The 25,728-nt window shown below is 52.4% G+C and overlaps 1 protein-coding gene across 4 annotated transcripts in view; it reads right to left on the bottom strand.

Moving 5' to 3' along the window:
• Window positions 1-25,728, bottom strand: part of PLCG1 (phospholipase C gamma 1) — a 55,388-nt gene that overhangs the window by 17,564 nt on the left and 12,096 nt on the right. For all 4 annotated transcript variants that reach the window (XM_062588932.1, XM_062588934.1, XM_062588933.1 and 1 more), the window contains exons 2-10: window positions 13,642-13,794; window positions 12,414-12,507; window positions 12,027-12,074; window positions 5,935-6,019; window positions 4,546-4,629; window positions 3,942-3,964; window positions 2,738-2,810; window positions 1,827-1,928; window positions 826-944 (exon numbers count right to left, since the gene is read on the bottom strand). In XM_062588932.1, coding sequence (XP_062444916.1) covers window positions 826-944; window positions 1,827-1,928; window positions 2,738-2,810; window positions 3,942-3,964; window positions 4,546-4,629; window positions 5,935-6,019; window positions 12,027-12,074; window positions 12,414-12,507; window positions 13,642-13,794 — 781 coding nt within the window. The remainder of the gene's footprint in view (window positions 1-825; window positions 945-1,826; window positions 1,929-2,737; window positions 2,811-3,941; window positions 3,965-4,545; window positions 4,630-5,934; window positions 6,020-12,026; window positions 12,075-12,413; window positions 12,508-13,641; window positions 13,795-25,728) is intronic.

Genomic DNA, 25,728 nt, shown 5'->3' with positions numbered 1-25,728 from the left:
GGGTATGTCTGCTAAGACACCACAGACCTGCCCCTGTGCTGTAAGGAAAGGTGAGAGCAATTCCCACGCAGTTCCTGTCATCTTGCCTAGGTAAGGTTCAACTCTATCCCTACTCTCAGGGGCTTCAAACACTACTTTACTGAGGCACAGTCTTGCTGCTGGCCCTTGAGATGAGCCTTAAGGAGTGATATCAGTATTGGTACCACAAAGAGCCACAAAGAGCCCCCTGAGCCAGCCTAAGGAAGCCATTCCCACAGCCCCAGAGCAGGGTTAGCCCAGCTCTTGAAGGCAGACTGGAGCTTCCTGCTTGTGCTCCAGCTCAGTTATCAGCTGGCTTGGGAGATCAGACACTCCGGCTTTTAAATTAGGACTAACATGTTGCCATTGCACCAAGCCAACTGGGAGAACAGACAGAGTGTGTGTCTGCATGCAAGGATTCCAAGTCCTACAAGATTCTTCTATGCAGCTGAGAGGTATATGGTCAACTTCAGCCTGCCAGGGTTTTATCACATCTGTTCCTAAAGGTTATGAAAGGTGATATTGCTAACGGTAAGACCCTGCCACGGTGACAGCCTGGGACCTGAAAGCATAGTCTGAGCAGACATGCATTACTGAGAAAGCGAAACACTGATAATAAAACCACAGACACAGGACTGGGGTATCAAGAGGAAAGTCTCTGATGTACTGATCTCAAGTTGGGAAAAGTCTACTTGTCACATCACTGGGATCAGGCAAAGTGGTTACTGGGAGAATTTCACCCTGGCATGGCAGAACAGGATGCTGGGAAAAGAAGGGCAGGGGAAGAGGTATCTCCCTCGTCCTTACGTGTTGTGCGAGGAAGAGATCCAGTAATGAGAGAGGGGGTTGTTCATGTTCTCCAGACACACCATGTCCAGTTGTGAGTCCCAGATACTGTTCTCTTTGGAAAACAGGAAGGTGAGAAACTGCTCAAGAGAAAAAAAAATAGAAGAGTGTTAACGACACGGGGGATTTGAGTGTGGCGGGTTAGTTTTACACACACAGCTCGCCTTCAGCGTCAGCAGCTACCAAGAGGGCAGCTGTTTTACAAGCCCTGCACAGACTGTATCATGCAGCAGGAGACTGACCACTGACTCCACCACCACCAAGTAGCCAAGGGCCTGATTCAGCTCCCACTGGAGGCAACTGAGACTCAGTGCACAGGTACCTGACCCAGTGTGCTCGAGTGACCACAGCTTCAGGTGTTACCACCTATCTATCTTCCATGTCACACCAGGTGTCTGTATACAGATCCTTACAATAGCCCAACTGGAGTCAAATCACTCTGCATTTTATTTTGCAAATCAGACATGCTCTCAGCTCACATGGCAGGCTATAGCTTATTAAGGCCATATGGCTATCTCCAGTTGTTTTTATTCTTTAGTTTTCAACTAGTTCTGGGTACTAACTTTCTTGCTTTGAACAGAGACATGCTACAAAGGGGCAATAAGCCAAATACAATTTCTTTTTGTCTAGTAATTACATTGTTTGTAATCATCCATTGCCCAAATAAACTGCTTGATGAGTGCTCCCAACTGCACACCTTCAGCACAAGAAGAGAGCCCAGAAACTGCTCCCTCCACCAGCGGGGAGACATACCTGCTCTTGTGCCACATGGTTACCGTCTAAACCACCAAGCTCATCCTGCATAGCACTGCTGCTCAGAGGAGACCGCAGTCCTCTGACCACCACAACCACACAGTGAAGACACAAACAGGACAAACGGCACAGCCAGTCACACCACAGCACCCATCGTACCAGGAACGCTGCACCCCGTTCCCCCTCGGTCCACGCACAAGGTGTCTTACCTCATCTAGGGAGAAATATGGCTCATCAATCTCTCTCAAAGGGTCTCTCAGAAAGCTGAACATGAATTCCTGCACCTGAAGGATATCTGTAGCCCAGAGCTCCTGCAAACCCACAGAGAGACATAAAAAAAAAGAAAAAAAGAAAAAAAAAGCTATTTCAGAAAGCGTTATTCAAAACCACATGCAGCACATCCAGCTAGAAGCTTTAACCATTACAGAGGCAATTCTTAATGTAAGGTCATCCCCGCCTGGGGATTCAGCTATCAGCACAAACACTGGCTGGCACGCAACTGCGGAAACCCGACCCATTCTTAAGTGGTCTTCATTTTCTCGGTTTCACATATTTTTCTCCCTCCTAGCGCTGCCGCACACATCTGCTGGGCCGGCCCCCTCTACAGCACAAGCCAACTCGGCTTCCTTTTGTTTATTCCTCTCCCGACGCGTCTTTCATTAGCTCATCAAAATGGCTGCATCTCGCCGCTGGTTAATTTTCTATCTGCTGCAGATGAGGCAGCAGGGAGGCAGCCACGGGAGAGAGGGCACCCGGCGTGAAGCGGGCGGTGCTGGGCACCGCTCTCTCCGTGCACCCAGCCTCGCGCGGAGCAAGGCTGGTGGCAACGGAGCCTCCATCCCCCAGGTCCTCTCTCTGGGAGCCCCTGCCTCACTCAGGCCTTGCAGGAATCTTCTGCTCTGCATCTCTTCTCCAACAAAGGTGCCTGGCTGAGGCCATGCTTATCAGTGCTCCCCTTCACCCATTCCAGACCCAGGCAAGGTGGTCTCAAGTGGTGGCCCTGGGCCAGGCAGAGCTCCCCATGGCCCAGTCATTCCAGCTGCAGGTAAAAGCTATCCCCTGAGTGCAGGATCCCTATGGATATGACCGCCTGCCCTGTGTCCTGTGCCCCACAGCTCACCATCTGGCACTCCAGCAAGAACTTCTGAAAGTCCAGCAGCGACACCCTGACATGTTCAGACCTTTCTCCACCCCTGCGAGGAGACAGAGAAGTTTCAAGTAATGTCACAACACGTCATTAAAAATAGCCGCTGGGATCATGGGAGCGGCCACTGGCAAACAGCATGGCATGTGCAGGTGACACACACCGTCTCCCCCCACAGACGGCACCGCGAGAATGAAGGGGATTCACACCAAGCACCACAAAGGCAGGATGGCAAACGCCCAGCAGCTGAGCTTACGTGTCCACATCCCAGAGAGAGGGGCACCTCGAGCAGTCCAGGAGTCACACCACCAAGGGTAGGACAGCATGAAACTCCAGTGGAGAGCAGCAAAAATAATCAGGAAGCCAGAGGGACTGAGTTGTACAAAAGGGAAAAAAAACTAAATAGGTGCGGGGCAGTCAAGGGCTGGCTGCGGACAGGACAGACCTACAGATATTCAGAGCGCATGGACTCAGCTGCTGGGAATGAAGGAAGAACTGTTTGCAGCTGATTATCTCAAAAGGCTACTTGTCCCTGAGAGCACCTGGCTGCAGTGGACAGCCAAGGGCGGTGCTGGGGACTAACAGGAGGAAAAAAAAAAAAAAAAAAAAAAAAAACTTCCAACTCTCTTTTCTATGATTGTTATACGAAAAAAAGAGAGGGAATCAAATTATCTGGACAGGTTAACATGTTTTTCATTCTTTAACTTCTGGGTCTTAATTGAGGCTCTTTTTATCACAGCCGAGATGTGCACGGGTCAGGGAAAGGCACCGCCGGCAACAGCTCTGCAGGCACAACCTGGAGCAGGGCCAGCGGCGAGTCGCTGCTGCTGCGCTGCGCAGTCCCTGGCAGAGCATCCACCTAGCACAAGCTACGAGGTGACTCTGGGGAAGCAGCACAATGTCTGCTTTATTTCACATAAAACAACTGACAATATTTTGAATGCAGCTGACCTGAGCTAGGTCTCAGTCAGAGGCCTGGGAGAAAGGAAGTCCCTTACTGACCCGAGCTGAAGTGTCTAGAATGCAAATGCTGATTCACAAAATGCAAAAACACAAGCAGCACTGTGACAAGCAAGAGGCGTGCAGCATGCCAGATAGGCTGCTGCAGACACCAAAACATGCTAGGGAGCAAAAGGAAACAGCTCGGCCCCTTCCCCAGCAAACAGAGAGAATTATCCACCTTTCTAGGAATGGGACGTCCATCTGCAAAAGAAAAAGCAGAAGTATCAGGTTTGCATCAGTGTCGTCAAGATATGTGAAAGCGCAACTTGATCAAGAAGGAGACAGAAGAAGTAAAACCGCTCTTTCCATGGCCCTGGTCTCCTGCTCACTGTGGGCAGATCTCTTCCCCCGGACACCAGGCCTTGGTGCTGTACGAAGGCAAACACAACCAGCTCCCACCTCTCCGGGAGCAGCTGTAGGTGTCTGGCCATCACCCTTCTCCATCCTGCTCCTTGTGCCACCGCTCACAGTGGTCTCAGGCACAGACCCCAGGGAAGGACACTGAGTTGCAAGGTGTCCCAGCCTGGCTTCATCGTGAGCAAGGACAGCAGGGCTTGGTCCTGCTTTACTAATCTTACAGCTACTGCTCATGCAGTCCTTGAAGCACTGTGCTAATCAGGTTGAAGCAAAAACGTATTTACTCCCTGACTTCCCTGGCCCAGAGGTAGGAAACAAGCTATTTGTTGAGGGAGGCAGGGTTTAAAAAGGCAATTAATAGAAAACGCCCAGTAACAAACACAGCTCTCCTTCCCCACTTCTGCCCTAGAGAATTCAGCTCTTACCATTTTTTGGGCACTGAACATCAGGCTGCGGTACAGCTGTGCAAACTGCCCGTACGTTATATCTCCATTCCTCTGTTCCACGTCCTATAATCAAGAAGAGCAGAAGTTTTAGAGGGCCCAAAGGCAGCCCTGGAGAGGATCTGCAGGGCTTGTGGCTACGGAGCCCCACCTGCTCTCAATATCCCCCCACAGCAGGGCTGGAGATGCTCCTGCAGAGGAGGAAAAGGAGAATAAAAGCCCAAACCTTGGCCTGGCTTTGCTTCCACCTTCATATCTCTCCGCCCCGAGCACAGGACCACAGCAGTGCCCAGAGACATGAGCACATCCTAAACCCCCGTACTACCAGCATTTCCCAAGCTCACTCACACAGAGGCATCACTGAGCTGGTCATTAAAGCATTGCAGCTTGGTTAAATAGTTACAAAAGGATCATTTTGTTTTTCATTTGCAGCAAATATTTGAAGTGTCTGCAATCTCCAACACATGAAGTATATGCTCTTCTTGGCATGCAATGATCTTTGGCCCTGGAGTTTATTGCTGGTGGAAGTGACTGACAGAGATGACCCTGGTGCTTGAGGTCAGAAATGTTGACTTTGCAAAGCACACACCCTGTGTCAGAAACACACAGAACTACCCATCTGCGAGTGGGGCTGTAAAGCATGTGTTGGTACAGCACTGCCTGCCCTCAGCCCAGCTAAGGGACCCCAGCAGGATCCAACTTCCCTGCTCCTTCACCCCTCGTACGAGCAGGGGTCCTTGGGAAGGCTGGTGGGAGCAGCAGGATCTTCCTTAGGAAGACCAAATCCCAGGCGAGCAGAGATGACTGCAGCAGCGTGCAAAGAGCAAGGCCCTCCAGTAACTCAGGGAGGGTCGGAAGCAGCAGAGTTTCTCAGCTCTGCTCTCTGCTCTGCTCAGCCTCATGAGAACGTAGCTCAGTCGCTTCTGACTCTGCCCCTTATCTTCTTACTACAAAATTGTTCGATTTACTTTCTCCCAGTAGTGTTATGAAACTCAACTGCAGGCAGCAGGACCCTAGGTGGGGGCTGGTGCTACTAAGCTCTACCCCGGCAGGGCAAAACCTGCAACAGGAGCCAGTGCCAGGGCTCCCCTGGGGACTCGGGGGGCCCTGGGGAGGAGCAGGCGAGCGTGGGAGGCAGGGTGCAGGAGCAAGGGGTGCTGGCCACAAGCGGGCCAGGGTGCGGCACCCAGTGGGAGCAGGCACCTCTTCAGACACGGCAGCAGGTAGGGGCCCTCCCGGGAAAGGCTGGAGCCTCTGCAACATGCAAACGCACCGTGGGAGTTTAGGCACTGCAGTCTTGCTTAAAAGCAGGCAGCAGGCTGCTGAGGGTCCTCGGTGCAAATGAGGGGAGTGAAGGGGCTGCAGACTCACCGTCAGTCTCTCCCGCAGGAACCTCATGTTGGGGACGCGGTAGTTGACCTGAGACAGCATGCTCTTCAGGTCCTTGGCAGAAATCCTGGCTCAGCAGGGGAGAGAGGGGAAACATTCAGGAGCTGTGGGACCAAAGGTCTTACCCTGGCACATGGGCACTGCATGCAAAGAGCAGCCATGCCCCAGGGGGCATCAGCAGTGAAACACGGGGACGGATGCACATCCCTGGAAAGACACAGTTGTTGGGACCCAAGGCAAAACACAACATTTATCACTTAGATACACATTGTACGTATGTCCTGCGCAGGGAGCAGAGCTAGGAGCAACCAGTATTTTTAAGGTATTTGGGCTCCATCGTGGAAGATGGGCGGCTGAATCCTTTCCAAAACCTGTTTTCTGACACGTGGAGAGAGCTGGAGGTGGGCAGGCTTTGCAAGCAGTTTAAGCCTGGCTAATTTTATCCTAAAGAGATAAAAACCTGTTTTCGGCATCTCTAGCCACAGTTACAAACCTGCCACATCATATGCAGCATCGCTTGGTGGGAGGAAGTATGGGGACATCTCCCATCTACAGGCTTTAAAGAGCTGAGACATCTGCATGCAATAACTTTTTGGCACCCCACACCTTAAAAACTAGACCTCGAGCCTGCCCCGGCAATCACAGATGCTGCTTTTGCCCCCTAGATAGGGGCTCAGGAGTTTATAGGCTGCTTCCCCACCGCATGGGGGTCAGGGTGGGTCTGACACCGGGACACCCACCGCTCTGGGCCCAAATAGGCACACCAGGGCCGACGCAGTGCACATCGAAGCACGCGTGTTCATCTTTGAGCGATGCAGAGCCCTCGGCTCTCGCACTGTCCCCTCGGAAACGAGGCAAAGCCAAAATACACAAGGAGGAAAAGGGACGTAGGGAATTCCAAAGAGAGAAACTGGTGCCAGGTGTCGCAGAGACGAGGGCCTTCTGCAGCTGCCGGCACAGAGTGCCGCTGTGCCGCCGAGCCAAGCCGTGCTGTGCCGAGCCGCGCCGTCCCTCCGCGCAGGGGAACGGGATGCCAGCACGTTCACACCACCGTGTCGCAGCACAGTGGGGGCTCACGTGTCGGGAGCCCAGGAGAAGACCCTGGCTCTGGCTCCTGCGCCATCTCCTCTGCCAGCACGTGGCCAGTTCGGGACCGTGCAGGCAACCTGCTTCTACTTCCCACCAGGACCAAAAAAACCCACTGGCACGTGGTCCCAGCCTCCTGCCCTCTCTGCATGGTTAAACGAGCTACAGAGCCAGAAACAGCCTCAACTCGAGCCGTTGCTCATGTATTTTCCTCCCCAGCAGGAAGAGCTGCCCTCGCGGCGCGGACGGAGCCTTTCGGGAAGCAGAGCCTGCCCCGCACTGCCTCCAACGGACAACCCGCTGCCTCGCACAGCTGCCTGCAGCCTGCTGCGCGGTCTGGAGAGGGGACAGGGCCGAGCAAGAGCAGTGCAGCTGCCGGGCCCTGGGCGGACGGGAAGCGGGCAACACGCACGGGAATGAGACAGGACTGCAAAGCACGGAGGAGAAGGTGGCTCACGGGACATGCCCTCGCGCGTCAAGGACTGTTGCGTGCAGCAGCCCTGAGGGAGGCCCAGGGCCCCCAAAAGAGCAGCTGGGGGAACTATCCGGGTGCTAATACCCACTTCTTTAGCTCCTGTCTCTGCCCTGGCCTGGAGGGTTTTCTTCCCAGAGAGGCCATGGTCTGGAGAAGGAAGGAAGGACACAGGGCTGGGGGAGAGCCCACGGTGGGAACCTCATGGCACTACAGCACAACCCCAACAGGAGGGGACGGGGGCACAGCACCACTGTGCCAGCTCACGCTGCGCCAGTTACAGCTGCGCTGGGGAAGATGCCCCGAATTTGGTGTCCCACGTGGACCAGCGAGGTAGCTGGCAGGCACGGGCAGAGACCTCAGTGGCGAGCACAGCGGCAGCAGCCAGCCCTTCTCTTCCAGGCTCCGCACACTCTGCTAGGCGCAGGTCACGCCAGGGAACGCCTGGAGCAGGCGCAGAGCATGGTACAACTCACTCCAGTTTCGCTGGGCTGTTTTCAGAGTCCGAGGAAGGACTAAGCTCTGGATGTACGAGGCTTGGACACCAACAGGAGCAGTACGAGCACGGGACAAGAGCAGCGTGTCACTACCCCGGCGGGCTGGGATTAGCCCTGCGGCCACGGGGGACTCGGCTGGTGACCCCCCAAGCACCACCCGCCACGAGAAGCCTGCAGAAACAGCATCTCCCACGCCGAGCCGGGGGCAGCCGCCGGGCCGTATTCTGCTGCCGCTTCCCGACGGCCTCGAGCGATGACTCCGTCGTCACAGGGGCCGGGAAGAGCTGGGAAAGAGGTCCGCAAGCCAAGGGAGGTGCCGTGCCACGGACTGCTGGGCTACGTGACCGCGCTGGTAAGTGGAAAACAGCAATCCCTCTAAAAGCTACGGCCAGCATTTCCCCCTCCGCTCCTGGTAGGAGAACAGGGTACAGAATGACTTTATTTACTGTGTTGTTAATAATATTAAAGCGCTCAAAACCTTGGCTAAACAGCTTGGTACTATTTTAAGACAAGAAAGTAAAAAAAATAAACAAACTAATCTCCTCTACGGAAGTTTTTTTTTTTTTTTTTTTTAAAAAAAAAAAAGGTTTCATGGCAAACAGGCCAAAGGATAGATCCAGCCATCTCAGAGGGGATGGAAACGTTCCCCACATCCCACCCCCCACACTGTAATTCTGCAGCTTTCCGAGCCCGAGGTGAAACACTTTCCTCCAGGGCAGTTTGGAAAAGAACAGCATCCTGTTATCCTCCTTCCACCTGACTTCCCTTGAAAAAACAAACACCCGGCTGCCGGAGAAAACAGCCCCCGCCTGCGTGCGTGCCGGCGCGCGCGCCCGTGCCGGTGCCGAGCCCCGCCGAAGCCCGGGGCTCCGCCGGACTTGGACCCCGCGCAGGGCCGGAACGGGAAACAGCGCCTGCAGCTTCCCAAAACCTGCTGCTCTGGAAAGCACCGAGGCGGCTGCTGATTTGTAAGAGAAGTGTTTTCTTCTTTTTTTCTTTTTCTCTTTTAAAAAAATCACGACTCACTATTCCCATATCAAATCTGTTTTGAGGCTCCAAAGCAAAAGTAAAAAGCCCCGGGGACACCAAAACGAATGCTGAAACACCTCGGAAGGGCGAGGATTTCATCCAAGAGCCCTACAACGTCTGTCCCCGCTTTGCAGGAAACATACAGTTGCTTGTAAAATAGGAAGACATAAAATCTTTCGGTGTTCCCTCTCTACGCTGTGGCATTTCTATTTTGCACTTTCTGCACTTTGGGCTGGAATGGTTTGTATTTAGTCCTCTCCCCCTGACCAGCAGCTAGGGAATACGCTGTATTTTGCTGCCTTAGTTCTAAATGCTAATAGAAAGATCATATTAAAAATTAAAAAAAAATAAAAATAAATTAAAAAAAAAAGCCCACCCACGCACAAGAGGAACAGCCCAGGCCGGCTATCAGCACTGCTGAACGTACCTCGGGCAGACGAGTCTTTTGTCCTGCCAGAAAGCCATTTTATTAGCTTTACTCCAAAAACAGATGAGATAAAACAAGTACCAACTTTTTCCCCTTCCTCTCGGAGCCACGCTCCAAAGCCTCGTGCAGCCCTCCCCGTGCCTGCCCTAGCCTTCTCCACGGCTGAGCACGCAGAAATCCCGCTTGCCAGCCCCGGGGGTCCGCGGCGCGGGCGAAGGAGAGCGTCAGCGCTCCCACCCGGAGCGACGGGACAGGGCACCTCCAGCACAGCCGGATTCGCCCCCCGGGGAACGCCGGCGCTGCCGAAAGGAGCCAGCGCGCCGCACTCCTGCCAGCTTCCCCCTCGTGCCCGGCCATCGACGGCGACCAGCACGCCGAGCGTTACGACACAGGAAAATCAAGCCTCGATTCGAAAGGGGTGCACCACGGCGCCCGATTTCTGGCGCTCGGAGGCGGCTCCGGAGCGGCCGTAAAGCCCGTGTTCACTCAAGCTGGGATCTCAGCCACCCGCATCCGCGAGCCGTGGGCAGGAGACAGGCCCCTCCAAAACACTCCCTCTCCTCCGACAAGGGAGAGCGGAGCCTGATTTTGGCCACGTCGGTTCTTTGGTTACAGCTAAGCAGGACAGAGAGGGCCTTCGTCTAGAGAGGTGTGCACAGCACCTACACGTTGTCATACACTACCGACCACCTCCAGACGCCCCTCTGACAAGTTTAAGCTCAAGCTGCCCTGGGAAGACAGCAGGAGAGATGAGGCCCTGCTAGTTCCAAGGGAAAATCCCAAAGAGGATTCCCAATGGGATTTCTTAGGTGAAAATGCCCAACATGCAGAGATCTCCACAATGCAAGACACTCCCTCTCCCACTCTGCTCTACTTCAAGTTTTGGCCAGGTTTAATTTAATCCCAGGCTGCCCCACAGCAGCCTTTTCTGTCTGTCCTGGCTGGCATGGGGCAGCACGCAAAGTCTCGAAGGGAGGCAGAAACACAGCACCACGAACCAAAGCAGGATGGAGGACCTGCTCGCTCCACCGCACCCAGCTGACTACCGAGCTATTACTTTGGCTGGCTGCTCTGCAGGGTGGACCTGGCTGACCGCGGTGCAAACTCACCCATGGTTCCCCCAGCCAGGAGCCCCCGCCGCGGAGAGCCAGGTTCACGAGAGCAGCTATGAAAAGTTTCTTGGCAGGAGCTTCCTGCAAGGACCAGGAGGACTCCAGGGCTCAGGGTGAAACCTGGAAATCGTTAGCACTGCTAGATTAATACCAGGGAAGAAGCAAAAAGTGGAAGGTCCTCTGGAATAGAGCGATCCGCCAGGTGCTCCGTTGCTAGGGCAGAAAGCTGAGCCCAAACAAATAAAGGGAGCAGATGGAGCCCAGGTGCTCCAGCGCTGCCGCAGGGCATGTACTGCTGTATCCACAACATCTCCAGCTCTTCCCTCTGCTCTCCCCTCTCCCGATCGGGCCTGCTGTCTCAGGGGAGCCGAGGAGCACAGAAATAATACCACAAGGTTAACACGCTTGGTTAATCTCTCTGGAGAAAATTATGCCCAAGTGACGAAAGGAAGCAAATAACAGCACCTTGAGAGGAGAAGACTACTAGCCACCATGTGTCCTGTGCAAAGCAGACTGCAGGAGTAGGGAGAGCACAGGCAGAGAGCTGAAAGTAATTTCCACAACAGGGTCTATACCCCCCACTCCTCGATCTCCCCCGGATTGACCAGATGCTCCTTGTGACGGGTCCAGGCATGACATTTCATCTACTAGGACATCACCAGATATTCACACATGAACCCCACAGGCAGCAGCCCTGCTGCAACCCACCTACCTGGAAATCAAGCAGTGGGAAGATCCACAGCTTCACAAACCTCAGAGGAGGAGAATAAGATGAACTGGGTGGCATGGGGTGGTGAGTAACAAGCACAGTCCAGTTTAGCCCCAAACTGGGTGGCCAGAGCTGTCTGTTGGCTCTTTCATATTTGTTCCCTTTGGTGATGCCAGCTAAGGGGTGAAGGTGCTTTGCAGCTACTGGGTCTCAAAGTGTTACTGGGTCCAAACAGCAGAGAAACAGGTCAGGGAAACAAAGATGATGGAGTTTTTTTAATGTTTTAATACAGTGAGAATGAGCCAGGAAAGGATTTGATTAAGGTCTCTTGGAAATGAAAACTAAAAATATAGGAAACACAAAAGAAGCCTCTGCTTTGGATTTTTAAGTCGAAGGGAAACCCTTCTAGTGCAATCTCTCTCCTGGAAGCAGTACCAGCCAAGGGTCTTACTCAGCACCTGAGTCCAGGTAGACAAGTCTCGCCATGACTCTCCACACCCAGGACAAGAGCAGGACTGCTCTGTGCACGTGACGGCTCCCACTGGGAGCCCTCGCGGCTCAGTACAGTCAGAAATGGTCAAAAAGATGTCAAGCTGGCGGGGAGCGGGGAGCCTTTAAAGCGTCATATGGATAGTTTGAATGAGGAGTGTCTTAAATATTGAGGCTTTGGCACCAGGTGAAACAGGCCTTGCCTCTGTGAATATGCAAGTCTCTGTAAGTGAGAGCTTCACTCTCTTTTTACCTGTCTTCCCGGTTACGATCCAGCGAGTAGAACTGCTTCCGGAGCCATCTAAAAGGCAAGGCACAAACACGCACACACTCAGCCTTAACTTCTCAACAACGAGCCCATTCTGCTTGTTGCTACAGCCAGAAGACGATCACACAACCCCCCTTCCCCTGGCTCTGTTCCCCTTCCAGGGCAGCCTGCTGTATTTTCATGCAAAACTCTCCCTGTCTGAAAGTGAGAGCACAGATAAGTCTGCACAAAATCAAAGGTATGGGGAGCTGGCAGCTTTCTGGGATAAAATCCAAGCCCTGGACAAAGGCAGAAGGACCCAGCTGAGAAGCTGCCTGCTCTGTTCCCTTAGCCGAGGCCTCTTACTCCCCAGGATACGGACAAGTCTCTCACCTTTCAATCTGCAGGGGGGTGGCAGCCTTTAAAGTGTCTGCCACCAGCCAGTTCAGTCCTTTGATCCACATGTTGACTTCGTCCTCGGAGGTGGCTGTAGAAAGAAGGAACAGGAGAGATGGCAGGAAGGGACACAGAGGCTTACTAACCCAAACCTCCCCAGTGCCAGAAATCCCTTCCCTCATCCCACGGGAGGGAGCTGCTGTCAGACAGGAACTCTCCTAGCAGAGCTTTTCCAGTTGGTTCCTTTCTCTGCTGAGCTTCTGCTCATCTCCTGCAGGACGTGCACAGCAGGCTGGACACCATTCCCTCCACAGCACACGCTTTGCACTGTTCAGTTCCTGAGCACTAGGGTGTTACCCCTGTACCCAAGGAGTAATGCTCAGGCTGCCCTCGGTGACAGGTCAGGAACTCCCTGGGAACGTGCACCAACTCCTCCTTAGCTGCATCCTTTCCAAAGGCCGAAGTGCTATCTCTGTTCCTGCACGCTGCAGCAAGCACTAGGCAGAAGGCAGATTTGCCATGCACATTCAGTGTGACTGCCTCCATCACGGTTTGTTTAAACAAGACACAAGATCGAGTACTGTTAGTGGGAAAAGTTATTATCTATCAGCTAAACTACAGCAAGGGATTATGAGCCCGTTTTCCACCCATCCCAGAGAGAAGGTAGCTCAACAGCACAGACTTCTCATCAACAGCAGAACGCACAACTGACTGCTCCCAGTCCAGCCTCAGTCAACCAACAAGATGTTTTAGGAAAATTGAAACAACATGTCAGGGTTACCGAGACTTTAAGAACTACCATTTGTCACCAGCAGTAACTGGCAGCATACTCTTGTGCTCAGAATTGCAAAGCAGAAACAACTGGGCTTTTACCGCTTCATGTGCATGGCCAGTTACCACAACTCACCTGACGAACGCTAACATGCCAAGCTGAGATGACACAATTTATTTCAAGCAGACATTTGAACTAGAGGGTTCACTTCACACAGCTTTTGGTTTTACCAGGTGAGTTAACTGGTTTAACTAGATCAGTGTGAGCATCAGTGAAACAGTGTCACTTCTTCCAAAGACACCCCTTGAGCATGCTGAAAACATCTGCCCACGGATATACTCCCCGTGCTCCTGGAAGGACGTATGCAAAGTCCAGGCACTGTGGTGACGATGGCCTTACTGTGAGGGCTGTTCTGTCCTCACTGGCAGAGCCCTGGGGTCACGAGTGCTTTACCTTGCAAGCTGAGGGTCTTCAGCCTGAACTCCATGCCATAAAGGACAACGAAGCAGTGCGACTGGTCCGGTCGGAAACATGGATCCTCCTGGTACCGGTCAAAGTCACGTGAATTCTTTCCTGGACGAATCTCTTTGATTTCACGAATATCCACTAAGAGATAAAGGGAGAAGGAAAGGAGGGTTAGTGATGGCTTGAAACTCCTGTGAAGATGAAAGTCTTGAGTTCTTAAACGCACAGAAGGTGAGACAAGGTGTGGAGCGGGTGTACGCGAGAGTGGAGTAGACCCCCTTGTTCTGCCACAGCCTGTTCATACACAAATGTTGTGAAAACCATTTGGCTGCTCTGTGCCCTGCCTGCAAAGAGGGATGATACTACAGAATCACATATTCCTGTCTAAGCTCATGGGAAGGTCTGCAACGACCAGCCAACGCCTGCAAGCATCGGAGCGCAGGGCAGAGCTCCGGGGACGGCGAGCTCCTCAGCCCTTTGGCTTCATGCCCCATGCTTTCCTCTTCCTCCCACCAGCAGGCATCTGCAAGCTGTGCCTTTTTTTTTTTTTTTTTTTTTTCCTTTGCTTTGCTTATTTTTCCCCTGCCTTTCGAGAGAGCAGCCTTTCTGCTGAGGCGAAACCTCCGGGGGCAGAGCCTTCCGCCCGGCCAGGGGATGTTCCTGTTGCAGCTCCCGCGCCTTACGAGCGCCATGAATTAAGGTCCATTCCTTCCCAAATTCGAGTTAGACGCTAAAGCTGCCTTGACTCCTGGTTTACACAACTAAACCGTGCCCCTTCCCTGCCCCCCAACACACACACTTTCACCCCAGATTTTGGTGCAGTTTCCGGCGCGGTGGCAGATTTGCCCGGAGATGCGTGAAGGTTGTAAATCTGCAGACGCAGCTCCGGCCAACACACAGCAGCGAGCTCCTTGGCTCGGCGAGGCCGCGAGCGCTCCAGCACGTTACAAACGCAGAGAGACGGGAGGGAGTTGGAGAAGAGCTGGTAGGGGAACGTCTGGCAGCCGCTCACCTCCCTCCCCGGGGGAAATTCTGGGAAAGGATCCTCATTACCATAAAACAAAGAGAAAACAACAGCAGCAGCTACACCACCACCAAAAAACCCACCAAACCCCAAGAATCTTTGCTTCCTGGAAAAATAAAGTTTCTTAAATGCTCGGGGGAATCAAACAACAACATTTCTGAGTCACGTTTCCAAAGCAGATGATGCTTCTGAGCAACGTGGGATGGAGATTACTGCAAACCTGGCGTGTAATTCATCCCAATTAAACTCCACTTACCGCAGTCGCTGCGGATCAACCTGCCCTTCATTTCAATTTGCTGCAGTTTAATGCTAGGCAGAAATGTGACCTGCTCATCAACAACAGCAGGGGCTGGCAGCTCTGAGCTGGATTGTGAGCAACGACACTCACTCCAAACACATAGAGTGGCAAGCCCCAAAATTCAGCACGACTTTGGGGAGACTTGTGATAAACACTGCAGGAGAAAAGTGGGATCCTCTTTAAACCCAACTCTCTCTGCTGGGGAAGCAGAGTCACAGCAGCCTTTGGACTGGAGACACTTGTTTTAAAATTGCTTTTGTGCTGTGATTTGCACACTCTGCACATGCACCAAACGCTCATGGAGAAAATAACCCACCAAAACCTGGATGGTCTTCTACCTTTTGACAGGATATACTGTGCAGCACAGTAAATTTGCATCTAGAGATGGTTGCAACTTGCTCACTTGCCTGGCCTGGGACATAGCTAGTTCAGATCATTGCGATAACCCTCAAAACTCTGCAAATAATGGCAAGTGCACAAAAAGATTCAGTTCCTTGGGACTGTAAAGGGCATGCAGACAAGTTCCCTAAAGCAAGCAAGGTGTGACTTTCTAAGGCATCACCCACCCCGTGGAAACTAGCTGGCTGAACATTCAAACATTTGCTTGGCCTGTCATAATCTGTCCATGTACTCATATCCTTAGTGAAAGGGCATGTTATTTTATCCCTAAAAAATTGTATCACAGTATTCAAAAGCTAGTCTTTGCATCCATGACGTACTGCAGGGCTGAAGACTATTCCTATCTTTAAAGGACATATCACTTGACAAAATCTGTTGGAAAGAGCTGCCAGCTGGGTTTTCACAATAGTTTACCAGGCAATAATTAATAAGTACATACTGTCCCTCAGTGGAAAGAAGGTGTCAGAATGGTTATGGCCTTCCTTTGCATGAGATCTCAAGCATCTTGTCTCTACTGAGGGACACTGCAGCGTATTAACTATGCACTGCATTTGCTTCTTGCTGCAAAGAGTGCTCGTGGGTCAGTGGAGATACAGCTGGTGTTGCAAACTGTATGCCTAAAATCCATGCTATGGAGAAAACCTCAGAGAAAACGAGGAGGTTCTCAAAGGCAGGAGCAAGCAGGGAATTCATACGCCCAAAAGCAGTCCCTGGGAGGACACCATGCACCTGGAGGGAGCAAGGCAAAAAGCTCTACCCACGCATGCTTGCAGCTGCTTGCTCAGCTCTCTCATCCTCCTAAACATGCCTGTGTGTGCTGGGGAGAAGGTGGTTTGGGGCTTGGTTTATGCAGCCCTCTTCACACCACACTGATCTACTGCAGATCAGCTCTCTCTAGCTCCACTATCGTTAGTGACTCAGATACCTTCCAGCGCCTTTGCACCGTGGAAGGAAATGACTCTTCAGCAGGAAGCTCAGCAAGCACAAATGCCACCATCCCAATCAAGCAAGCACTGACATGCTGCTTCCCTGAACAACCTCATGCCCCTTTGGTTCAGATACGCCTCCATGCCTCCACAGTGCCTGCTTCCAGGTCTCCTCTGAGCCCACCGTAACACCATCCTCCCATCCCTCCTGCTGCAGCACTGCCCTGTCCTACCACTTTCAGGGCCAGACAGACTATCCAGACAACAAACCAAATGCCAATTCAGAAGTATTTCCACCTCAGCTTGCAAGAGCCACAAGCACAACACAGACATCTTAGCAAACACCAGCCACCCTCCTGAAGGCAAACAGGAAACCCAGCACCCTGCTGCAGTCTCCATGTCCTTGCAAGCTTGGGCAACCTTTCCCCTCCTTCCCACCCTTGCAGCCTGCTCTGACCATGATTGCTGTAGCAAGTGCCAAAGGCTGCTGATCCCACGCACTTGGATCTGCTCGCCAGTGCCTGCATTTGCAAGGGGAGAGCAGAGTCCCTGGCAGGGAACGCTGTGTGGGGGTGCATGGTCCCTCCAGGGCAGGCGGGTGGGGGGAACTGGCACCCAGCCTTGAGGAGGGAGTGGAAATTCAAAAGGAAAAGGTAGATGAATGGAGGCCAGCTGAAAACATGGCAGAAGTTCCCCATGCGGGCGATCAAGAACAACTGGAGAGCACATGCCTGAAGTGGAAAGTCAAGCCACAGTTCTGTCGCCTTCAGCATTGGTGAGCTCCCTGAAGCGAGGAGTGGTTTGGGGTCTGTCATGTACCCCACTGCTCACATGTACCACTTCAGCCAACAAGGAGCTAGAAACTCACCTACACTTCAGGGCACAGGAGGACTGATCTGGTCCTCACAGAAAAAGGCTCCTTTGGTGGCCTGCTTTGCTCTTCCCCCTTGTGCAGCTGAGGAGGAGGAGGCCAGGCACCAAGGAGGACTGACAGATGGTGAAGCTCTAGCACAGAGAAGTGGTGAAAGACCTCCAAGGCGCAGGGAAGAGACCATCTAGTGGGGCCATCGAGCGCTATGGTCCTACAGCACTGGAGGCCATATATGCATCAGGGCAGAGAAAGCAACTGCCAGATCTAGGCTGAATCTTCTAAGGACAAGCAATCGCTCAGCAGGGTACACCACATCTCTTCAGTTGCTGCAGAAGACAGAAAGTGGTCCCTTCCTGCACAGACAGGTGCAGGAGGAGGTAGCACTTGGTGCCACAGCAATAGCAGAAGGGAGGGCAGCCATATCCCACGCTGGTCCAGCAGGTCCAAGAGACCTGATGTCTCAGAGTGGATACTACCAGCAGACTTGGACAGATGAGCCCCAGATGGTAACTGAGGCCTGGAGCATATAGGTCACCCTCCAGCTTCCCTAGGGTGGTGTGCAGACAGTACTTCTTTGGCTGGAGCCAGGAGAGGCTCTGTGAAAGAGGCAGCAAAGCCCATCTGACCTGAGCCTCATCTGCAGCTGGCAACGCTCTCAGCTTCTGCTCACATGCTGTCACTTTGCACACTGAGCTGCGCCATGGCTTTGCAAACAGGTTGTACCCTTCACAGCCCGAGCCCCGCAGCCTCCCAAGCTTATCTCCATCCAAGGGAAAGGCCGGGACCTAGCACACAGTGGGCTGCATCCAGCTGCACCAGCAAATGCCTTTCCATGGCCTCGTGACCACAAGGAGCCTCACGGCCTGCCCCAAGCATCCATGGGACTGTAGAGGGATGGCCAGCAGAAAGGCCCTGCATGACTCGGGTGCCTGCCTAAATCCCGTGGGACTTGACTTCAGAGCAGGCTTCCTGAGGCACTGTAGGAAAATCACTTGGAACCTCTCTGCCCGGCCCTGGACCAACTGGAGGGTGTGCAAAGGGAGCATCTTGTTCACGGGAGGACTGCAGCAGGAGCAGCAAGGGCTTGGGGTCAGGGAACAGGCGAGCAGAGGGGCTAGGTGGATGGAGCTTCTGCGAGGAGCTGAACCTCTCTGGCTTGAGGACCTTCCCATGCCTGCATGCTCAATGCCCCATCCACATGGAGAAATCCTGCCAGCTATGTCCTGTCTTTGCATTAAGGTAACACCAACCTCTAAATTGCTTGGCTTAACTGGGTCAGATAAACACTGCCACAATGTACCCAACATCCAACACGGTCTGTCTCCTCCAGCACTCTGCAAAGGACATGGTCACATTTCTGGGCACAAAGCCTTCCCCTCCAGCATGAGTGGTTGCATCAGAAAGAAAAAGCTGCCCTAACTCACCCCCATCACCACTTACAGAAGAAACCAAATTACCTTCTGGTTACATGAAAAACAGATCCACCCTTAAAGTGATTCAAAACCGAAACCTCATCCAAGCCTCACTTAACTGCTGATGGATAGGGTGCTGTAACGTGCAAGGATAAGGACACTCTGGAACAGACTGCCAAAGGTTGCAAAATTTCCATCTCTGCAGATTTTTTGGAAAGACTTTTTCTTAAAACAAAAAAAATGCTGATAAAAAGAGATTTTAACCCAAATTACCTTCCAGAATAGATTTATCAAGGACAGCCTTCAAGGAAACATCCACCCCCTTCCACTAGCAATGCTCAGTGCAACGCGTGTGCATGGGGACAAACAGTGCACTGGTGGCTACATACTTGCTCATATTACAGCTTGACCCCAGCTGGCTGAGGTAGACTAATCCAGCCTGGGGCAGCAGGTTAGTCACTCTGGGTTTTTTTTCCCTAAAAAAAACAAACAAACAAAAAAACCCCATGATATTTAACACTGTAGATTCCACTGAGCATCACCTGCGTGATTATTTCTAGCCTTCTCAGCACTCAGAGGTGGCACTGGTCATGTTCCAGAGAAAGAAAGCTAAGTGAGAAAGGGAAAAAAAAAAAGGCATGACTCTTATGCGCATGAGAGCATAAACCTACAATGAGCATAAACCTATGCAAGAGCACGGAGAATTAAGTGATGGTATTTACCTCTTAATATTTCAATAGAAGCCCATTGAATCTGATATTCAGGCCAGCACTAGCCATTAAAAATTGCAGAAGTTTAAGGAAGGATTTCAGACTGCCTTCGTTATGCACGAGTTTACCACGTAGCGAAGGGATTTCAGGACCACTCAGCTAGCACGCAGCTCACCAGACACCTACTGAGCTCAGGGCAGGCTTGGCCTCCCGTAGGGATTTTCAGCTAGGCTTGCTCTCTACGTACACTTGGCTCGATACCAGGTTAGCTAGGACAATTCTGATCTGCCAACTGCAAGCGAATACCACTCAGAAAAACAAAAATCCCACGTGATTTCAAGGGAATGGTCAAGCATGCATTAAGTGCTTTGCTGGACTGAGGCCAGAGTCTTCAGCACCTTGCAGTCTGGAGCCACATATCGTGCCTTTCAGCATTTATAAAGCCCCTTCCATCTCAGGGCTCTGCATGGGCTCGCCAGCCTGCTTTCAGTCCACGTGTAAACCCATCTCCACTGAAGTGCAGCCACCTCCAGGGGGGCAGGTGTTTTGCAACCCAGAAACACTCTCCCAGCAGCCCATCTAGTGTGGACACCACCATGTCCAGCAGCAATGATAAAGGCATCAATCAGGTGGACAGTAAGCAGTCGAGCTTGAATTTGGCCGGACTGCAAAATTAAGGCTGCTCTTAATGAAATGCATGTTACACCCGTAACGAACACAAACTGGGCCCTACAATTTATGTATCTCATGTAAAAGAAACCCCAAAGTAACTCTATTCTATTAAAAATCAACCTATTTTAAAGGGAAGAACCATACACCTCTCATTTTTGAAGTGACAATAGCTCAACCTCTCAACTCCGCAAGCTTTCCTGAACAGATCAGTCCGAATCAGAGAGCATAACGGCAAATTGAATGTGCCTGTGCATGAAGACACCGAGCAATGGGGTTACTGCATCCTCTTCCTGGCCTCACTTACTGCCGTGCCTGCCATCAGCACTTCTGGGCACTAGCTATCAGGTTGCTGAAGTGTCGGTAACAGATGGCTTTCCCAGACAGCACAACAATAAATCAGCTGAGGCCTCTAATTTAGCCTTACTGCTTCTCTGGAGGCCAGGAGTAAGATGCTCCATCTGCTCCACTTCCCAGCCGTGAGAGAGAAGAGGCGTGATGGGGACGCCTGCCCCTCATGGGCCTGCCGTGAAGGTGAAGTCCCGTCCTCACACCCGTGATGAGGAACGCCGCGATGAAGAACCACAGTAGCAGGGCCTACACGCGCTGGGAGGTCTCTCGCATGCTACCTGCTTGCGAGCGCAGCACATCAGCCAGCAGCACTGCCTGCTCGAAGCTGCTGCATTCTGCTGTGAGGTGACTGGTGTGCTGTCCCAGGAGCAGCAGCACCCACGTGGAGGGCATCTAGTGAGGGAAAAATGTAGATCAAAAACAAAATAAGACAGGATGATGGGGAGCTCCTGATTTGCCAGGATGACTAGGAATGGCCCCGATCCAGATTCAGATCCTGGCTCATCTCTGAACAATTGCTGCCCAACAGCAAAGGGCAGAAGGATTTGGCCGGCAGCGTTCCAGGAGCACTGGACATCCCCATGGCTGCAAGGCCATTACTGGAAACCAGCCCCTCTCACCAGCACCTGGCGAGCGCAGTTTGCACCAGCTGTGCACCAAGTGGCTCGGGCAGCCCACGTGGGCACGCTCCCCGGCACACCAGCTGCTTCGCGCGGCTTCTTTGCGGGCACGAGTATTTCCTGCCCTCGTCTCAAGCTGCAGCTGTCTCAGCTTCACCTCTGCATCACGTGTCCTGCGGTTTCCATGCTCCAGTTCCCCCCTCCCCAGCTCTCCCCACCCAACAAATCACTATCAAACACGAAGGAAGCTGCAGGGGATGTGCAGGGAGATTACCAGGAGCTGCTCAGCTCTGTGGCCCCATGGTCTAAGGAGAGGGAGCAGGACCCCAAGCACTACCCTCTCTGCTTCTGCTGGCCCTCCCATGTCATCACCCTCCTTCTGCAGGGCAGTTCAGATCACCTCCTGGATATTCCTGTACCTTGCTGCTCTATTGACATGATCAGCTTTGGCCTCACACACAGATGACCCCCAAGAATTTGTGAACATCCTCCTGATGCTGGAAGCAGAGGTAGCTGCAGGCTGGCAACTGCTAAAGCCCTTAGGCTTACCCATAGCTACAAGAAATTATGAGTTAAGAAAACCAAATCGGATCCCACAGCAAGCAAAGCAGGATGTTCCTATCTCTCAATCTCTGCCCATCAGCCAACAAAGACAGGGGATGTAAAAGCTAGCAGTTTGCACTGTGCTGGTGTCAGCATCTGAAAGATAACGTCATACCCAGATTCACCTGGCCTGAGTGAGTCCTCAGCTGTGCCCATCTCCATCACTTGGCTGCAGCACAGTTTAGGTAGGAAGGTAGCAGGTCTCCCATCACGGCATGTCTCTATTTCCAAGGGGCTGCATGACTTCGGCAAAAAATCCTTCCCCCTGCTGCTGCTGCTGCAGCCACAGCAGTTGCACCTCAGGAGCTACAGGGACAGGAGAGTATCTCACGGAGGTGCGTGCCAGCCCGGAGCACACTGTTGCAAACTCCAATATTGTGTGTAATATTACATAAGTACAATATCCCAAGAGCCAGAATATGGTCTGACATCCTTGTCTTAAATGAACAGACAGCCAAGAGACCACACCAGCAAATAAAGCAAAGGAATTGATGCTGGATCCCTGCTCCTGGCCCTGGCCCCTGGTTTCAGTTACAGCCCGAACCTCTGATTAAGAGCCAGGGGTCCCAGACCTGCAAACAGCTCCAGACTCCCAAAATGGTGCCATGGCTCACAAACCGGCTTCCAGGACCTATGCCCTGCTCAGGATGGTGAGCATTCACCCACCTCAGGAAGGCACTACGACACACCAGAGCCCTGGGCTGCGGCCCACAGCAACCAGGTGTGGATAGTAGAGAGCCCTGGGAGAGATGGGGGTAGAAGAGATTCACCACTGCATCCTGCCCCAACATTGGTTGATTGCCAACTAGATCAGCATTTTAATGGAGTTATGGCAGGGAATACCTCCAAACACCCTTGCAGGGACTGGCTGGAATTTCTAGTCTCCCCGATGCTCTCATCTGCTGGCTTTGCTGCCACCAGAGCATTTGGCCAGGGTGTTTGCAGGTGTTGCAGGGGGAGATTGCTGAATGCAAAAGGCAAACATTGCCAAAGTCCCTCAGCCAGGTTCTCCTCCCTGAGCAGACGAGCTTTCCCTATGAGATACTATGCTCCTGCTGCCTCTCCCGTTCTCCCCCAATGGTAAGATGCTCTCCCACATCAGTAGAAATCCAGTGTCTAACACAAGCTGGTCACTAGGGCTCCCTCCACAAACCAAGGAGAGATGGGCACTTCATTCCAGTCCTTGTACAAGTGTATAAGGTCTTGCATAAGTGTACAAGGTAGGCAAAAAGAAATATCCCAGGAGACACATCCTTGATGACTATTGGAGACAGACCATCTAGCCCCAATACAATGTCTCTGGGGTGACCAGCACGGAACAGCCAGGGGAGAGCTAAGAACAGGGCAAGCCTACGGGACACCTTCCTCTGAATACTTTCCCACCGTCCAACACTTTGCAGTTTGAGGTCTTTCAGAGCAGTGGTGTTTTATCTGTCTTGAATTTTCACTCATGACAACAGCAGGATGCAAGCACTCAATCTGAGGACCACCACTGTTAAAAGGAATGAGCCCAGGCTGCATGACTAGTCTACAAAATGCAAAAACAGAGTCACAATTTCTGATGCAGAATTCACCCAGCTCAGCGCTCGGGTCCAGGAAACATAAACTTCCTCCTTGCTGGACTCCAGCTATCCCAGGGGAGAGAATGACATGCCACTGCTTCCACCCATTGAAGGCAGTGGCAAAGAGCTCCAGGAGACAAGCAACTACATGGCAAACACATCATGCAGATGCCCCTGCAGCGCGCTTCGTGGGAAGCTCCAGAATTCCTCTTGTTCTCTGTGGAAATTTTGTGTGGGTAAAGTCATGGGATCTTGTACTGGGATTTCTGGATCGTGCTGAATTGAAAGCTGGGCATCCAAAATGCTTGCCGTGCCCACTCCACAGAATGCACAAAGCTGGCACCCATCAAAGTCTTGTACTCCTTCCACTTCACCACATGGGACCAGGGAGCACCCTTCCATCCCAGCACGACCACAATGACTCCAACCTCACCTACTTCTAGGTAGGGCAGGCCAAGGCACTGCCTACAGGGATGCTGCTCTAGAGAAATCTGCACCCAGTCCCCAGATCAAACCCCAAGAGTGGCAGCTGGCAGAGCTGCCTCTAGCCATCAGTCTGCTCTGCTTGAGAGGCAAAAGGTTCCATTGACTCAAATGGAAACAGGAAGCTCAATGCTGGATGAATGGTCTGTCTAAGGGTGGCTCTGCATGTGGTGCCCAAGGTGACCTTCCCCCTGCATGGCACCAAGGGCTCCATCCCCCAGCCTCGGCTAGAAACGTAATCACCTTACAGGAACATAACACAGCAACGGGAAGGGGGGAAGAACTGAGTACGGCTCCTCCAGCCTGTGTCTCACGTTCTCCCTCCAGGGCGGATATGCAGCGGTAACAAGATCTGAGAGGTACTGCAGAGGACGCGGATGGATCGATGAGAGTCTGACACAACACCGCGTCTCTGCACAGAGGGGGCTGGGAGCAGGCAGCAGAAAGATGAGAAGCAAAAGAAAACTTCCTCACCAGGCCAGTCTCCGTGGACAGGTTTCTCTGACAGAAAGGGCCTGGCAGGGGACACTTCTGTGCAACTGCCCCTGTGGTGCTGTAGCTAAGGGGGTGAGCTGACAAACACACAAGTCTCCACAGCTCTCCTATTACCAGTCAGCTAGAGGACCCCAGCCCACTGCCAACACAGCTCTCTGCACTGTCTTGGGGGGGGAACTGGATGGACCAAGAGCAGAAGCCAGTAACATCCTGAGCACCCAAAGGTAAAGCTCACAGCAAGACAGCTGGGAATTGGCAGGGCCAGCGAGGAAGCCACGAGGTATCTAACAGCAGCAAGCTCTTGTTGGAGTCACTGGGGGATTTTTGCATTCAACCTACGTGTATTCTTGACTCCTCCATGCCCAGGGAGAGGCACAGCGAGTCACCAAAGGCAAATGGAGAAGAGAGTTGATGCTCTGTCCTCAGGAAGGACTGCAGAGAGGAAAGGGGCAAAAGCTGAAGGGCAAAAAAGATGTGTCATGTTCTCAGTAAATATCAGGGATATTCCAATGACACAACTACTTCATTTTCATCCATCCCCCTCATCCATGCAGTCAGGCTTCTCTGATAGCAGCTGAACAGCAAAGATGATATTTGCCAGGAAGTTCAGTGGGCAGCAGGGAGATGGCTTATTTCTGTCAGCACAAGCCCCTGAGCTCTTTATTGCCAGAGTAAAGTTGAGAAGAAAAAAATGGGATACAGATCCCATCTGTTGCTGTGTCACTTCAGGTCACGACAACAGCCTGACCTCTTCTCCCCGCCCATGCCTGACTCCAAAGCTGTTTTCAGACAGCAAGGCCAGAGCAGTCACCGAAGCATAGATCTGATTACCATATGTGTGCCCTCTCCTGCATCTCCCCATGTGCCACATCCGCAGAAGGGACTCCAGCGAGCTGCACCATCCCCATGGGGAGCCTAAGGCAGCCAGCTGGGCTGGGTGACACAGCTGGGTGATATGACTGCTCCTTGACTCTCAGCACAGCTCCCTCCTGCCTGTCACATCATGGGAGCCAGGGAAAAAGTCAAGAGTTACCTGAGTGTCTACTCTCAAAGGTAAACCACTTGGAGATAGGCACATGCTCCTGTCCTAAGGCAGATAAAAACAGAACCAACGACTCTTCTTCCCTTTCCACCACTTTTACTCCATCTGCGTTAACTGTGCTGAGGGCAGAAAACATGCTGGCTTCACTTTCTATTGCCAGGGCAATGGCTTGATTGACAATCAGTCATGATGACATGTCGTTACAGCACCTTCTGGCAGAAGATCTTCAAGGGCTGAGAGATATTAGCAAACCCACACACAGCCCTAGCAGAATACGCCAGAGTTGTTAGCTTCAGGTTACACAGGAGATGGTGGTGACTGTCAGCATGCACACACAGCCAGCCCAACAACTTGTTGGGTTACTTCTGTCTTAATGACCTGACCTGGGATATATTTGCTCCTGAACTGGAGACCTCCTCCTGCTTCAATACCAACCTGCTTCATAGTTAACACCAAATCTGGTGCACTAAGGCTCTAAAGTTGCTTGGCCACGTCTCCAGGCCTTCTTCTAACACACGTTAGCACCTGAGCCACTGGGGACTACAGAGACGACTCTCTAACTACATGTGAGACCTCCAGCACAAGCAGCCTGGTGCAAGGCATTATATGA

Source organism: Rhea pennata, chromosome 16 (genome assembly GCF_028389875.1).
Source record: "Rhea pennata isolate bPtePen1 chromosome 16, bPtePen1.pri, whole genome shotgun sequence".
Lineage (NCBI taxonomy): Eukaryota > Metazoa > Chordata > Aves > Rheiformes > Rheidae > Rhea > Rhea pennata.
The sequence above is the reverse complement of the archived record's forward strand: the minus strand, read 5'-3'. Positions and strand labels throughout refer to the sequence as shown.